Below are 14,654 nucleotides of genomic sequence, written 5' to 3'. Positions count from 1 at the left end.
TTAAAAAAATATAGACATCTTGTAACATTGCAATACAATTCAATAGACACTCAAGACTGCTTTTTCAAAAATAGAGACATCTTGTAACATTGCAATACAATTCAAGGACACTGCTTTAAAAAGAAAAGAAAAAAATAGATAGAAAACTTTGTGAAAAAACTTGTGAAAGAACTTTGCAATTTGTGCAAAAAAAGAGAAAATGTAAGTAAATTATGTGAGTCATCACAGCATTAGTGGCTGCAATGAGCCCGTTTTGCACTGCACATCTTTTCAAAACGAGGTTGCAGGCTTGATACTGCCACTCTCAAGTCATGCTCAATGTTGAGCTTAGACCTGTGCTTTGTCTTCAGTGAAGCAACAGCTGAAAATCCAATCTCACAGAGATGGGATGTGGCGAAGGGAAGAAGGATGCCCACAGCCCTCTGCCCTATGAGTGGATGCAACCTCTCCACACCAAGCCAGAATTCACTCAGTGGTCTGAGCTGTAAACCTCATACCGGTTCCTGACAGGCAGCGAGCGAGCGAACTGGAGACGAAAACGCGCTTTTTTGTCCTGATATGACGCGGCGCTTGTCCGAGTGTGTCTGTGTGTGTGTATTTACCTGGAAGCACAGGGGCAAAGCAGCCTGCGATTCTCGACCAATAAAAAGTGTTTAGGGGCGGGACTCGGCCGCGTAATCGCTCAACTAGAGACACAGCGAGCGAATATTTGAGGGGGGAGCGACATCGCCGCTCAGTTCGCTGTCGCTCGCGGTAGGTCAGGATAGTCTGATTGAAACGAATACATTTTAATCATTTTCGCTATCACGCTCGCTCGCGTCGCTCCCTGTCAGGAACCGGTGTCAGCCTCAGGGTGGAGTCACAGGTCATTTCGATGAGTTGCTCCTCTTCAGCAGAGCTGAAATCAGCAGGTGCTGTAGATGGAGAGATACTTTATTTGTAATTAATTGCAAATTAAACACAACACGTTTCAGTTTTACAACAATCCATTCCAGCTAGATAGTAGCTTATTATTATTATTATTATTATTATTATTATTATTATTATTATTATTATTATTATTATTATTATTATTATTATTATTATTATTATTATTATTATATAATGTACAACATAAATAAAATGTATCTCGCCTACAGCACAAATGTCATAATTAGTCAGTCAATAACATAAAATACCAACCTGCTGCATTGAATGTATCCACCACCCAGTCATACTGAGCACTGTTGTTAGGGGGGAAATCCTCTCAGGGAAGAGATGTGCTGCCTGAGACAGGGGATCACTGTGGTGACTTGAGAAACACTGCTTTCAGCAAACTCAGTCAGGTTCTCAAAGGCATCAGTCTGTTGTTCATCAAGGCGCCTGCCCCACATCTCCAGCTTTCCACTGAATGCAGTGATCTTGTTTGCCAGCTCAGGTAGGTATTTATCTTTGTCTTGAATTGAATTGAATAGAATACTTTATTTAGATGTTTGCAGAAAAAAATCACATGACAGTAAGTACAAGGTCAACTAAATAGGATTAAAAAAAACCAAGAAAGCCAATGGCTTGTTTCAATTGGGGTCCCTTTGTAATCAATTCATATTACATTTAGTGACAAACAGACAGACACTAGTCTACTCTAGTTTAGAGTAGACTTGACAGATACTAGAAGACAAAAAATATCAACATACCTTGAAGCTGAAGGTTTAATTCATTCAGCTTTCCAAAGACATCGCTGAGATAGGCCAGTTTCATCAGAAATTGTTCATAATTGAACTTGCTTGCAGCTTCTTGCATGCTCTCCTCCTCCAAGAACACCCGAATCTCCTCTCGTAGTTCAAAGACTCGCGACAACACATTCCCTCGCGAGAGCCACCTTGCCTCGCTGTGAAACAGCACTGCAGAATGGTCAGCTCCCATCTCCTCACACAGCGCAGAGAACAGGCGCGCTTTCAGGGGTCGGGTTTTGATGAAATTTACCACGTTTATAACTTCTGTCACAACCTCATTCAGCTCAGGGCTAAGCTGTCTTGACGCTAGCGCCTCTGTGAATTTACAGTGCGTCCATTGCGCGTTTGGCGAGACCCCCTTGATGAGTGCCTGTAGCCCCCTCCTTTTCCCTGCCATGGCCTGCGCACCGTCAGAGCAAAAGCCCACACAGTTCTCCCATTTCAGTCCATGTTCTGTCAGGTAACTGTCAATCATTTTGAAGAGCTCATCAGCTGTCGCTCTGTTTTTGACATATTTGCAAAACAGCAGATCTTCACTCAGTGACTGGGAATTTACAAAGCGAACATAGGAAATAAGCAAACAGTCTTTATTGCTGTCAGTCTTTGACAAGGCAACACGCATGTCATCCTCAAGGCTCAACTTGGCCCTATATTTTGTTTTCAGAGCCGTCATGGATGAAAATGGTGCTGAATCGTATCAACACCTTAACTGCTGCATCATGAGATACTTGGTACTCAGCACCACACTCTGAAACTAGCTCTCCAGGTGGTATCAGATGAGATTTCAAAGAGTTATTCCAAGAGTTTGGATGGAGATGTGTCAGGAAGCTTTGTCTCAATGTTGTCTGTAACGTTTTTTTTATCCAGAGTAACTTGGTGATCCTTTTCTGTGTTTTATTAAATAATGATTTTCAGATTTTGAGAAATGGTATTTTCATGGAGAACAGTGCAGCTGCAACAGATCCTTTAGTGATAATTTTCTGTAATCCAATTTTTGCATTAGGAAGGAGTTCGCGGCGCCTTTCACATCGCAGTCATCAGTCATAATAATATCATCAGTCATCTCTAATAATATTAATCACTGTTCAATGTACTAATATACAATACGGCTCACTTTTCCCACTTCAATGACAGAGCCCGTAACTTTTTTTTTTTTTTTTTCGTGCATTGCACTATAGCGTATTGTATATTGTATGGTACAGTAACGGTCTCTGGAGCGCAACAGTAAGAAGCATTTGCACTGCAACGCATACACCTTACTGTAAATTGTACCATACAATATACAATACGCTATAGTGCAATGTACGTTAAAAAATAAATAAAAAATATGGGAATCGAACTTGTGGACCATAGGATCCACAGCCAAGCAGCGTTACCAATTGAGCTAGTTTGTCGATGCTAAAAAGGGGGGGATTACTGCTACATAATGCTGCCGCGACGGAGCTCCGCCGCGACAATATTATTAAACAGCGGCTCTGTCATTGAAGTGGGAAAAGTGAGCCGTATTGTATATTAGTACATTGAACAGTGATTAATATTATTAGAGATGACTGATGATATTATTATGACTGATGACTGCGATGTGAAAGGCGCCGCGAACTCCTTCCTAATGCTGCGGGCGGCGTTGAAGGCGGAAAGCGGCGGTGAGGCGCGTCGCGTCCTGGGGCTGCCGCGGGGCGTGGCCGCGGCGGGTCACGTGCCTGTCGGGGCCAATCAGGCCTACCCCGGAAATAGGAACGGTTGCGGAACAGCTACAGGCGGCCCCCCCCTGTCATGCCTCTGCGCCCCCCCTGGAGGGCGCGCCCCCCACTTTGAGAAACACTGATTTGCACAGTGAAAATCCCCATTTGAAATACTGTATATTAGTTATATTTATTAGTAAAATAACACCATAGCACAGCCATTAGCCTTTTCATGTCACGCACCCCCAAGAGGGTTCTCGCGCACCACAGTTTGGGAACCACTGACCTACAGTATGTCGGAAATGCTTAACCTGAATAATTTTTCAGCCCCCCCCCTCTCTCTCTTCAAGAGGCATTTGTCTCTTGCCAGGCCATCATTGTAAATAAGAATTTGTTCTTAACTCATTGACCGCCGGGGATTAGCCGGGGCCCCGCTCTAGCACTGCCACGCTTTAAAAGATAGGAGTGGATCACCTTGTTTGTAGAGCTATAACTATATTATAACTATGGCCCATTTGACAACATCACCTATCCATCGTTCAATATGTGAAAAAGAATAAATTTTTTCATCCATACGTTCCCATGTTATACCGTGGTGAATATAAGTATGGTTTTAGAGCGGTCTAGGGTAATCCCCGAAATGCTGAGTTATAGCCATATACGTCAATTCCACTATAGACGTTGCCATTTCTTGCCTGTACACGCTATTATGCCAAAATCAGATCTATATCATAGGTATTATGTTTCATCATGAATGCATGAAAGGGGGGGGGGGTCGTTTCTGATTATTTGTTTGTCAGTAATGGCATTTGTATTGAACACTAAAAACGGTTATCAGCCCGATCGGTATAAAAGCATTGCAGGATCAAGCAAAAATTTACTTCAAATCGTCCTTACCTGTGATCGGGAGTATTCCAAAAATAATATTCCAATTGTTTGATCGCCATCTGGTATATCCAATGTCCATTTGGTCCATGGCATAATCCACCACAACATATGGATCGGGGATATTTGACGCGCTTCAATGGAACCGAGAGAACCATTCACCTCGGCCGACAAGCTCTGTAAGTCCTACAATGCTCTGTAAATAACTCATGTACATATACCGATATGCCCTACTCGGTTTACTTGTTTATTGCACAATGTCGTTCTATTGGATTCTATTATATATTACTATTTTATTATGCACATCGTTGCGGGCAAGACCACCCGCATTTCATTGTATACTCGTATGCCATGACAAATAAAACTCTTGACTTGACAAGGACAAATGAAACCCGAGACATTTGGCCGTCCCACAGGCCAAGATACAAGGTTACAAAGGGTGCTCGATACCGCTGTCTAGCGTGATGCGGCCGGTATTGCACTTTGGCGATCTCAGGATGATTCCCCATGTTAACCCCGAGTCCATGTGCCTGTAATGAATAGAAATATTGAATAAAAGAAATAACGATCAAATAACGTATATATACGTGGTTGGCGTTCAGCGGTCGTCGGCCAAACACATATATAATCGTGATATAATTGTCTGTAGTAAATAATTGAAATAACACACATACTGTCTCTTTGTGGTTCTGTAGTGATGTGCCAATAGCAGACATCGAGGGTCACTCCACAAGAGTAGCCAAGGTGGCCTGGCATCCTTCTGGAAGATTCTTGGGAACTACATGGTGGGTGAATGAATGGATGCTGGGCTTTTATACTCTGGATAGTTCAGATTTTTGGAACCCTAGCCCTATTTGCTACCTTTACGAATTATATGTCAATGGAGTCTTGCTGTCTGTCTGTACATGCTGACTTTAGGGTAAATTAAATCTACTCCACAGTGCACACACAGTAGATTTCAGTTGTCTTAAGTCAGCTTGTACAGATGGGAGCTCCACCCCATTGACTTTGCATTGGTTTGTGGCTAAGTAGCCGGAGCTTGTATGAGGAACAGCATGGATTGTGCTGAGAAAGGACTCAAAAATCACAACTGTCCCTTTAATTGATTTCACTGAGGCACCTCCCTCATCTTTGTTTGAGATGAAGCACCTCTTAGACCAGCAATGTCTGTTAGCCACTCTGCCCCCTAGTGGCAGCTCATTATTGGTATGTTGGTTTGAAAATGTCCATATTCTGCTTTTGATAATGCAAATTGTTAATGTGTTATTCCTGATAACATAGCATTTTGTAGCTATGACAACAAATTAATTAATTTGGTTGATTTAGTCACATTTATTGGAAGTTACAAATACTCATTTAAAAAATTCAAACTCATTGCTTTGAAGTTATTCATGTTTTGTTTTTTTCGTTTTCTTTTCTAGTTATGATAACTCTTTTGTTTTGCTTTATTCTAGTTATAACTTGTGTTTTGTTTTATTCTAGTTATGATAACTCATGGTTTTGTTTTATTCTAGTCATGATAACTCATGGTTTTCTTTTATTCTAGTTATGATAACTTGTGTTTTGTTTTATTCTAGTTATAACTCGTGTTTTGTTGTAGTTATGATATAACTTGTGTTTTTGTTTTATTCTAGTTATGATAACTCATGTTTTGTTTTATTCTAGTTATAAATTGTGTTTTGTTTTATTCTAGTTACGATAACTGATGTTTTGTTTTGTTCTAGTTATGATAATTCATGGCGTCTGTGGGACCTAGAAGCTAAGGAGGAGATTCTGCATCAGGAGGGTCACAGTAAAGGAGTCCATGACCTCCACTTCCACCCCGACGGCTCCCTAGCAGGAACAGGGTATGACCATTAGTGTACACTCCTTAGTATACACTCTTCAGTAGCTTATCTAGTATAGTACATCATATTAGTTAACATTGTGGGGAGGGTTACAGTAAAGGAGTCGATTATCTCCACTCCTAACCCGACGTCTCCCTAGCAGGGAATGATCTTTAGTACACACTCTTTAGTAGCTCATCTAGTATAGACATTTGCAAGTGTTTGCTAATATAATAGCTGACAGGAAATAAACTTGGGCCCAGGTTGTTTCCCTAGCAACACAATTCTCCTGAAAAGGTCTACAACACAAATTAGTTAATTAGTTACCATTCTTTGGAGGGTCATAGTCAAATTAATTCATGACAACCTCATTGAGCACATTATAGCATGTTGAACACCTCTAAACGTTGGAACATCAATCAATCAATTTGATGCTTTCACTCCCTCTCTCCCCCCCCCCCCCCTCTCTCTCTAGTGGTCTGGATTCGTTTGGCCGTGTGTGGGACTTGAGGACAGGTCGCTGTGTCATGTTCCTAGAGGGTCATCTCAAAGAAATCTACACCATACACTTCAGTCCTAACGGGTAAAACAATATACTAAACTACTAACCAACTACAATACACTTCAGTCCTAACGTGTAAAACAATATACTAAACTACTAACCAACTACAATACACTACTTACTAAAGGGTAAAACAATATACTAAACTACTAACCAACTACAATACACTACTTACTAAAGGGTAAAACAATATACTAAACTACTAACCAACTACAATACACTACTTACTAACTAACTACAATACACTAACAAACAAACCAACCTTAAAAGGATCTACAGCATACACGTCAGTCTTAACACTTTCAGAGCCCAAGCTTAATCTTGATTTACCGCTTGAATGCCCACCATCCACTTCAATGTTAGCGCTAATAACGCCTAATCTATGTTTTAAATTATGGCTATGTGTCTAATCTGCCCGTCGCTTATCAATGACTCGTTTTCCGTCAACATTGTCGAAGCGGATTGTTTTTTTATCGGTTCATTTTCATTTTATAGCATTTTGAAAAGCCCTCGTTTTCAAGGAAAATATAAATATTCCATGATAATCGCCCTTTTCTGGAATATTCTAGAATACACAAAAACGTTGACATTTTTCGGCCTATTTATGAATCGTTTTCAAATAAACGCTACATTATCGATAGTACGCTATATAGGCGATCTGAAAAATTTATTCTCTGATGTCCTCAAAGCGATCGCCCACACACACACATAGGGCGAACGCTGAGATCTCAGCTAATACAACTCTGATTATCCCAAGACTTGTAAAATAGATTCCTTACCTCAGATCGGAAATTGGAAAAGATCATTCCAATTCCTGATCGCCATTCCAAAAATCGATCGCTTTTATTGATCCAACGCTACATACTGTACATATGTATTCCACGCTGTTCTGAGGCTCCACAATGAATCCGATCGGCTCGGGTTACATGCCTGAGAAGTAAAATGTGGATTCCGGATTTTTCTTTTCTCATCCATTTTCATTGAGTCCATTCCAAAAGGGTGCATTACCATCTGGGAGACGATAGGGGGCGGTTTTTTCACATCTGAGCTCCTACAGGGGCTGCATACCAACGGGAGACTCGGTTGATGAAATATGAATTCAGATCGCTAATAAAAAAATAAAACGATAATTGTCGTCGTGGGCATTCAGGCATTGGGCTGATAAAACGTCTTATCACGTTTTGGGCATTGAAAGTGTTAATAGGTGAAGGTACACGAAAGGTATAACTATACTATACTACACTACTAACTAACTACAATACACTACTTACTAACTAACTACATTACTAACTAACTACAATACACTATGTTTACAAACAAACCGACCAACCAACCTTAAACATCAAAAAGATCTATCGTATACACTTCAGTCCTAATGGGTAAAACACTGTAAGATATACTAAACTACACTACTTACTAACTAACTAGAAAACAGATCATGAACCTCAAAGAGATGTATAGCATACACTTCAGTCCTAATGGGTAAACTACTACACTACTGTATAATGCAAACATTATAAAGAAAAAAAACAGACTTAATGGGAAGGGTGTGCTTGTACATTTGAACAGTTCCATGATACGCGGCTGCGTTGTGCTGATAAAGAGGCGGAGATCCGCTTCTATTCTGAGGCGATGATCTGTATTTATTTTTTATTCAGTCAGTGTCCGAAAAAATGCGAAGGGGACAAGCTTTCTCAGCGCAGCATTACACAACACTGGTTACTCGTTCCGGACTGATATCCAGAACTTTGCTAGGGCCTGTCCAGTGTCAACTTGACTTTCAGTAGCTCATCACACGAAAGATCAATGAGCGCCTTCTGCTAAGACAGTGTCTGTCTGACAGCCTGTTGCGTCATGTGTAAAGAACGGATCTTGGATCCAGTAAAATAGTAAAATTGAAAATAGTTCCAAAATTGTTCAATGAGCCCTTCTATGTGACTACAGATGATGGGCTTCAACAAATTTTTTGCAACATTCTGTTCCTCCAAAAAGCCTTCTGCAGAGTAAATACTCCCAAATCTCTGCTGATTATCCTGGAGTGCCACAAACAGAGTTTCTTAATCCAACACTCTATTTGAGCTGTGAGTCCAAACAGGTCTGTGTCCCGACCTTGTAGTCCCAGATTCAACGCATTGAGTCGGTCAAAGACATCGGCCAGATAATAATAATAATAATAATAATAATAATAATAATAATAATAATAATAATAATAATAATAATAATAATAATAATAATAATAAAAATAATAGAAATAAGCGAAGCATGTAGTCCTTTTTCGTTGACTGTTGCAGTTTTCAGCACATTTTTCTCTGCTCCAGAAAGAAAGCTAGCGGTTCCGTTTTAAATTCAGTATGTCTAGAGGGGGAGAGAAAGGACTTCAGTTGGATTTGTGACACTGTTTTGATTCCAGATAGTAGAAGGGGTGTTTTTGTGACCCTTTATGTGTGGTTGGACACAATTACATTGTGTGAAGCTTTAGAAGAGCGAGAGATCCAGGGAGTGATCTTTGAGTAATGGAACATGTGACTTACCAACGTACCTGTTGTACAATGTGTCTGCTGTTGCAATGCATTGAGGTCCATCGTTTGGTTTAAATTATTTTAAAAAAAATAGATGTTTTAGTGAACCTTTTATATTTAAGAGTAAAGTTGGACATTACATTCATTATGCGACTCGAGTAGTCATATTATGTAATATATTGAGTAATGTTATATTTAGCAGGTCAATATGGCCATCTGTTGTTGCCTATTGGGCTTTGCCATGTTATGATTATTTGCAACATATCTACCGTAATTCCTCTAATAGTAACCCCGGCTTGTATTTGTTTCAACTGTAGCGGGTACCAGGCTTGTATTAGGAGGAGGCCTGTATAAGAGGGAGGCCTATATTTCAAATTTTCAAACGGATCATAATGAATAAATCAACATTTTGTGTCAGTTTGAACCCAGTAAAATGTACTGGGTTCATTTATTGAAACCAACCAAGTACTGTATGAAATAGTAAACAGTGCAATTACAGGTGGTCACTGGTCATTTCAACGTTTTCAAAGTGAAATCAAGTAACTAGCTCAGTATGCAGCTCAGTATATTAGTAACCCGGCTTGTATTAGGACGCCGGCTTATAATTGCTTAGCTCAAGAGCGCACCCGGCCATTAATAGAGACCCGGCTTGTATTTGAGACCCGGTTACTATTAGAGGAATTACGGTATTTTATGCTAAATGCAGTACCTTTGTTTTTCCTGGACAATATTTGTCATTTGAGTTATTTATTTGATCTAATAGACATACATTTGCATAAAGCAAACATTTTGTTAATCGCGATTAAATATTGTAATCGATTGACGGCCATAATATATGTATTTGAAAAATGCTGTTGATTTTTGTATCTGTCCAGGTTCAACGTGGCCACAGGAAGCGGAGACAACACCTGTAAGGTTTGGGACCTGAGAAAGAGGAAGTGTATCTACACCATCCCTTCTCATCAGAACCTGGTGTCCTCGGTCCGATTCCAACGTAGGTTCTGCCTCTAGTGTCCAGATATGTAGCTCTTTACCTACAGAGGCACACTGTGTCGTAACTGACTGTGACGTGAGCGAGTGTCTGCGTTGTTTTCTCTTGGAGTGTCCCAACTGGCTGCAAGTTATGCCGTTTGAGCTGAACTTTTATCGGACACCCTGTTCCTATTTCCTTCCTGTCGCTCACATTGTAGAACCAAGTTTACATGACACAACAAGTGCAAATGTAATTTCTTCTCGGCATGCGTTACATCTTCAATAAAAAATAAAAGCAGGAATCACTCCTGCTTTGCTCACTCTGCTAAACGCTCCCTAGTCCAAATTTCCATTTCCCATTGTTTGACGATGTCATATATTAAGTCCTTGATCGCCTTAATGTTCTGTATCACTCAGCAATTAGGTTTGCTACAAAAGCCCCCTTTTCAACACATCACTGTGACTTACACACATCTGTAAATTGGCTTACACTCATTTACAAATGTGGTCAACCTCCTTTCAATTTGCTGCTCCCAGCAGTTGGAATGAGATTCAAAAGACTTTGAAAATGGACAAATTCTACCCCCTCACTACTTTTTTTTTTATCCACTTTTTCTCCTCCTGTTTTTCTGTGTTTTTCTCCCATCCCAATTTGAGTTGTTATGCCAATTCCCCCCTCCCCTTCCTGGTCGTTGCTCGCATGTGCCCCCCACTGGTCGGTCTAGGGAGCCCTGAAGTCTTATCAGATGCTTCCTCCGAGACATAGGAGACAGCCAGCAGCATCTTTTCACCTGCCAGCGCGGACTCTCATTGGTGAAGTGTAACGCGTGGGAGGTCACACTACCTTCACCATCTCCCTCCCTCGCTGTGCAGGCGCCCTGACCGACCTGTAGGAGTCGCTGTTTACAACGACCAGAATACCACCCCACCGGCTTCCCTCCCGCTGACTCTGCCAATTGAGCCAGTATGACGGCCGGCCAAGCCGGAGGCAACGCTGACAGCCGGATTCGATACCTGTTTCTCTTGCGTTGGTGACGAGCGCTTAGTCTGCCGCGCCACCCAGCCGCCCCCCCCTCACTACTTTTAACCGATTCGCGGCCAACCACGTATATATACGTGATTGGGTGCCATCCTTTGAAGGCCAACCACGTATATATACGTGGTAAACTCGGTTTTGCTTTTATTCCATTTTAATATCCTACTCAATGTCACAGAGTTGTATTTTGGCTGGAAACGGCATATCGGGACTCCGAATGTGCCAGATCCTGGTATTGGCGCTGTCTCGATAATGCAGTTTCCCCTGTTGCAGACCGGGTGTCACTTTTTTTTTCTGCTCCGCGTTAGCTTTTCTGTTAGCCTAAAGCTATGGCTTCACCAGATTGCCTGGAATACTTTTTGCGACACCGAATTCAGTATGCAGTAAAGGAATATAGCATCAGCCAATGGACATATCGATCTACCAGATGGCGATCAAATAACTGGGTGATTTGATGTCAATTTCAGCTTGATCGGGCCTTGTTCTCATAGCCATCCATCCACCCGATCAGCGTATGATGTTGCAATAACAAATGCCGTTATTGGTAATCAATAATCAGAAACGACTCCCCCCCCCCCCCCTTTCATGCATTCATGGTGGAACATGATACTGATCATATGCATTTTGATTTTTAACTCTAGCTTGTGTAGGGCCGAAACGCCATTAACGTTATTAGCTTAGCGCCCTATAACTAGCTTTGCAGGAATTACCCCAGACCATTGCGGTATATAGTTCATATTCACAACGCTATAAAACGGGAACATATTGATGAAAAAATTATTTCTTTATGGCATATTGAAGGGAAGGTTTATACTGACAATTTACAATGACAATGGACACATAGCAATAATATAAAATATAGATTTAGCTCTACAAACAACCTCACGCACAGTGAAAACTTGTAATGAAAAGCTGGCCTCATAGAGTTGGATTAGACAGGTCCCAATGGCCCCGAATGTGTTAAGGACCAACGCAGAGTTGTTTACACACACCTGCAACTGTCACCCAACCTTTTAACTGTCTGTTCCGCTTCATGTTTTACACATGTTTGTCATTTTATTTGGTTGTTTGTTTGATGTGTGTTATAATTATTTCCCTCACCTCTGTGATGTATGCATCGTCTGTCTCTTTTCTATTTTATTTTTTATTTCTTGGTCCCCTTTTCCCTGTTACCCTTCGACAGGTCCTTTTGTCCTCTCACCAGGCCGCGTGTATCCTTTCCGCAACGGAATTCGGTTTCCGGGTTCCTCTGATTGGCCGCGACCCCCACGTGACCTGCCCCCCCTATCCACCGCTCTGGCGCTGCCGCGGACTCGCTCGCGCTCGCTTCCTCAATTTATACGCATGGAAGTATTGACTGAATGAATGAAAACTTTATTTAACAGATTGCAGAATGGGTTCAATACACACAATTGTTAAGGGGATGCAGACCAGAGAAAGACGTTTGTCTTGTTTACATCAGGGTCCCCCATTTTCAATTCATATAGAACGACTACGCCGTAACAAATCATTAAAAAGATATACCGTTAACTGGAATATGTTGTGCCTTTACACATATGTTGGATTATGTAATTGGTTTGTCATGACAAACAAATAAAAAAATCGCGATTTACCTGCTGGCTACAACAACACACAGTGATCGCTGAGCTCTGGCTCTGACTACATGCAGTCACTGAGTGTTGTTGTAGCCAGCGGGTAAATCGCGATTTTTTTAATTTGTTTGTCATGACAAACCAATTACATAATCCAACATGTGTGTAAAGGCACAACATATTCCAGTTAACGGTATATTTTTTTAATGATTTGTTACGGCGTAGTCGTTATATATGAATTGAAAATGGGGGACCCTGAACTGAAGTAAACAATGAGGAAGCGAGCTCTGCCGCGCACGACAGAGCGGTGGATAGGGGGGCGGGTCACGTGGGGGTCGCGGCCAATCAGAGGAACCCGGAAACCGAATTCCGTTGCGGAAAGGATACACGCCACCAGGCCATCAATTTGGTCTTAATTGAAAGGTTAAAAGGTTAAATAAATTAAGAATAAATGAATAAAATTTAACAATGCTCGGTTCGACCTTTGTGGTCTACGAAGGACACGCCCTGGTCTACGAAGGATACACCTTTGTAGGTGGCGTCCTTCAAAGGCTACAACCCTTGAATTGAGACTCGGCTTAAGATCTCACTTTCCCTTCCTCTCTCAATCTGCTGTAGCTACTGACGGTCACTTCCTGGTGACTGGAGCCTATGACAACATGGCTAAGGTCTGGACCCACCCTGGCTGGTCGCCTCTAAAGACACTGGCCGGGCACGAGGGCAAGGTATGTTTTTATTGTAGTTGATTTTTAATTTTTAAATTAATTTAATTGTATTATATTATATTTATATTTATCAGTCTGTCTGTGTGTCTGTTGATCTACCGGTATTTATCTATCATAAACTACCTTGTATTGCAATATTTGCATGAAATGTATTTTATAAATTCATACATTATAATTTGTCTTGTTTTATCTTCTTTTGCAGGTGATGGGTGTCGATCTGTCACCTGACGGACAGCTGATCGCCACATGCTCCTACGACCGAACCTTCAAACTCTGGATGTCTGAGTGAAGAGAGGAAGATGTTTTTTCTTTTTGTAGGATTTCAGGCTTTTTGGATGCACAACTGCCATGGAGATTCCTGTTTTCCTGAATTTCCACAATTTGGCTGCATTTACATGGGAACAGATGATCTGATGTTTAATTAGCAGTGCAGAACTGAATTTGTCACTGCTGTGTTAATGGGGGGAAAGTTAAATTCCACCTCCTCTCTTCTATTTAGAAAGCAATGAGAATGTAATCGTATTGCAAATTAAATATACCATCTCCAGTGTCTGTGTTAATCCAGCCTTAGATCCACATTAGAACAAGTGTTGATTCTCAGTCTGTTAAGTCAAGGTCATTACTTCTCTTTTATCTTTGGAACATTATATTTCTTTTCTTTTTTTATAAACATAAATCACAATTGTTTTTATAATAAAAACAAACTGAATTTCATAATTTTTTCTTGTAATTATTTCTGTCCAGCAATGCATACAACACATAATTACCATGCGTTTAAATCAACCATTGTTTGGAACCTAGGTCTCTTCGATCGAATACTATGAACATTTGATCTTAGATGTCTGTCCATTGTTATAAATCTGGTGCAAAAAAATCTTTACAGCTCCTGATGTGTGCATATTTGAAAGAAGTATGAAATGTGCATGTAAAAATACTAACTCAAAGAAAACTCAAGTGCCCGGGGCCCTTAGGGTCTTTATAACAATGAAAAATGTTTTACTTCCTCTATTATACACCCTTTTCACAGCATTTTGATGTCATAGCACAGCTGTAACTAATAACATTAATTATGGTTCCGTTCCAATTAAGTGTGCCAGAGCCATTCCAGTGAGCCAGCGTGCACAATGCCAGGGCTACTGGCAA

The 14,654-nt window shown here is 40.9% G+C and overlaps 1 protein-coding gene across 2 annotated transcripts in view; it reads left to right on the top strand.

Annotated features, from left to right (window-relative positions):
* The window catches only part of prpf4 (pre-mRNA splicing tri-snRNP complex factor PRPF4), a 29,574-nt gene extending 15,358 nt beyond the window's left edge, over positions 1-14,216 (top strand). For both annotated transcript variants that reach the window (XM_084324328.1, XM_084324329.1), the window contains 6 exons: positions 4,975-5,064; positions 6,004-6,126; positions 6,581-6,688; positions 10,062-10,180; positions 13,405-13,511; positions 13,714-14,216. In XM_084324328.1, the coding sequence (XP_084180454.1) occupies positions 4,975-5,064; positions 6,004-6,126; positions 6,581-6,688; positions 10,062-10,180; positions 13,405-13,511; positions 13,714-13,800 (634 nt within the window). In that variant the 3' untranslated portion in view covers positions 13,801-14,216. The remainder of the gene's footprint in view (positions 1-4,974; positions 5,065-6,003; positions 6,127-6,580; positions 6,689-10,061; positions 10,181-13,404; positions 13,512-13,713) is intronic.
* Positions 14,217-14,654: the final 438 nt, after the last annotated feature.

Source organism: Notolepis coatsorum, assembly GCF_963971535.1.
Source record: "Notolepis coatsorum genome assembly, chromosome: 11".
Taxonomy (NCBI): domain Eukaryota; kingdom Metazoa; phylum Chordata; class Actinopteri; order Aulopiformes; family Paralepididae; genus Notolepis; species Notolepis coatsorum.
The sequence above is the reverse complement of the archived record's forward strand: the minus strand, read 5'-3'. Positions and strand labels throughout refer to the sequence as shown.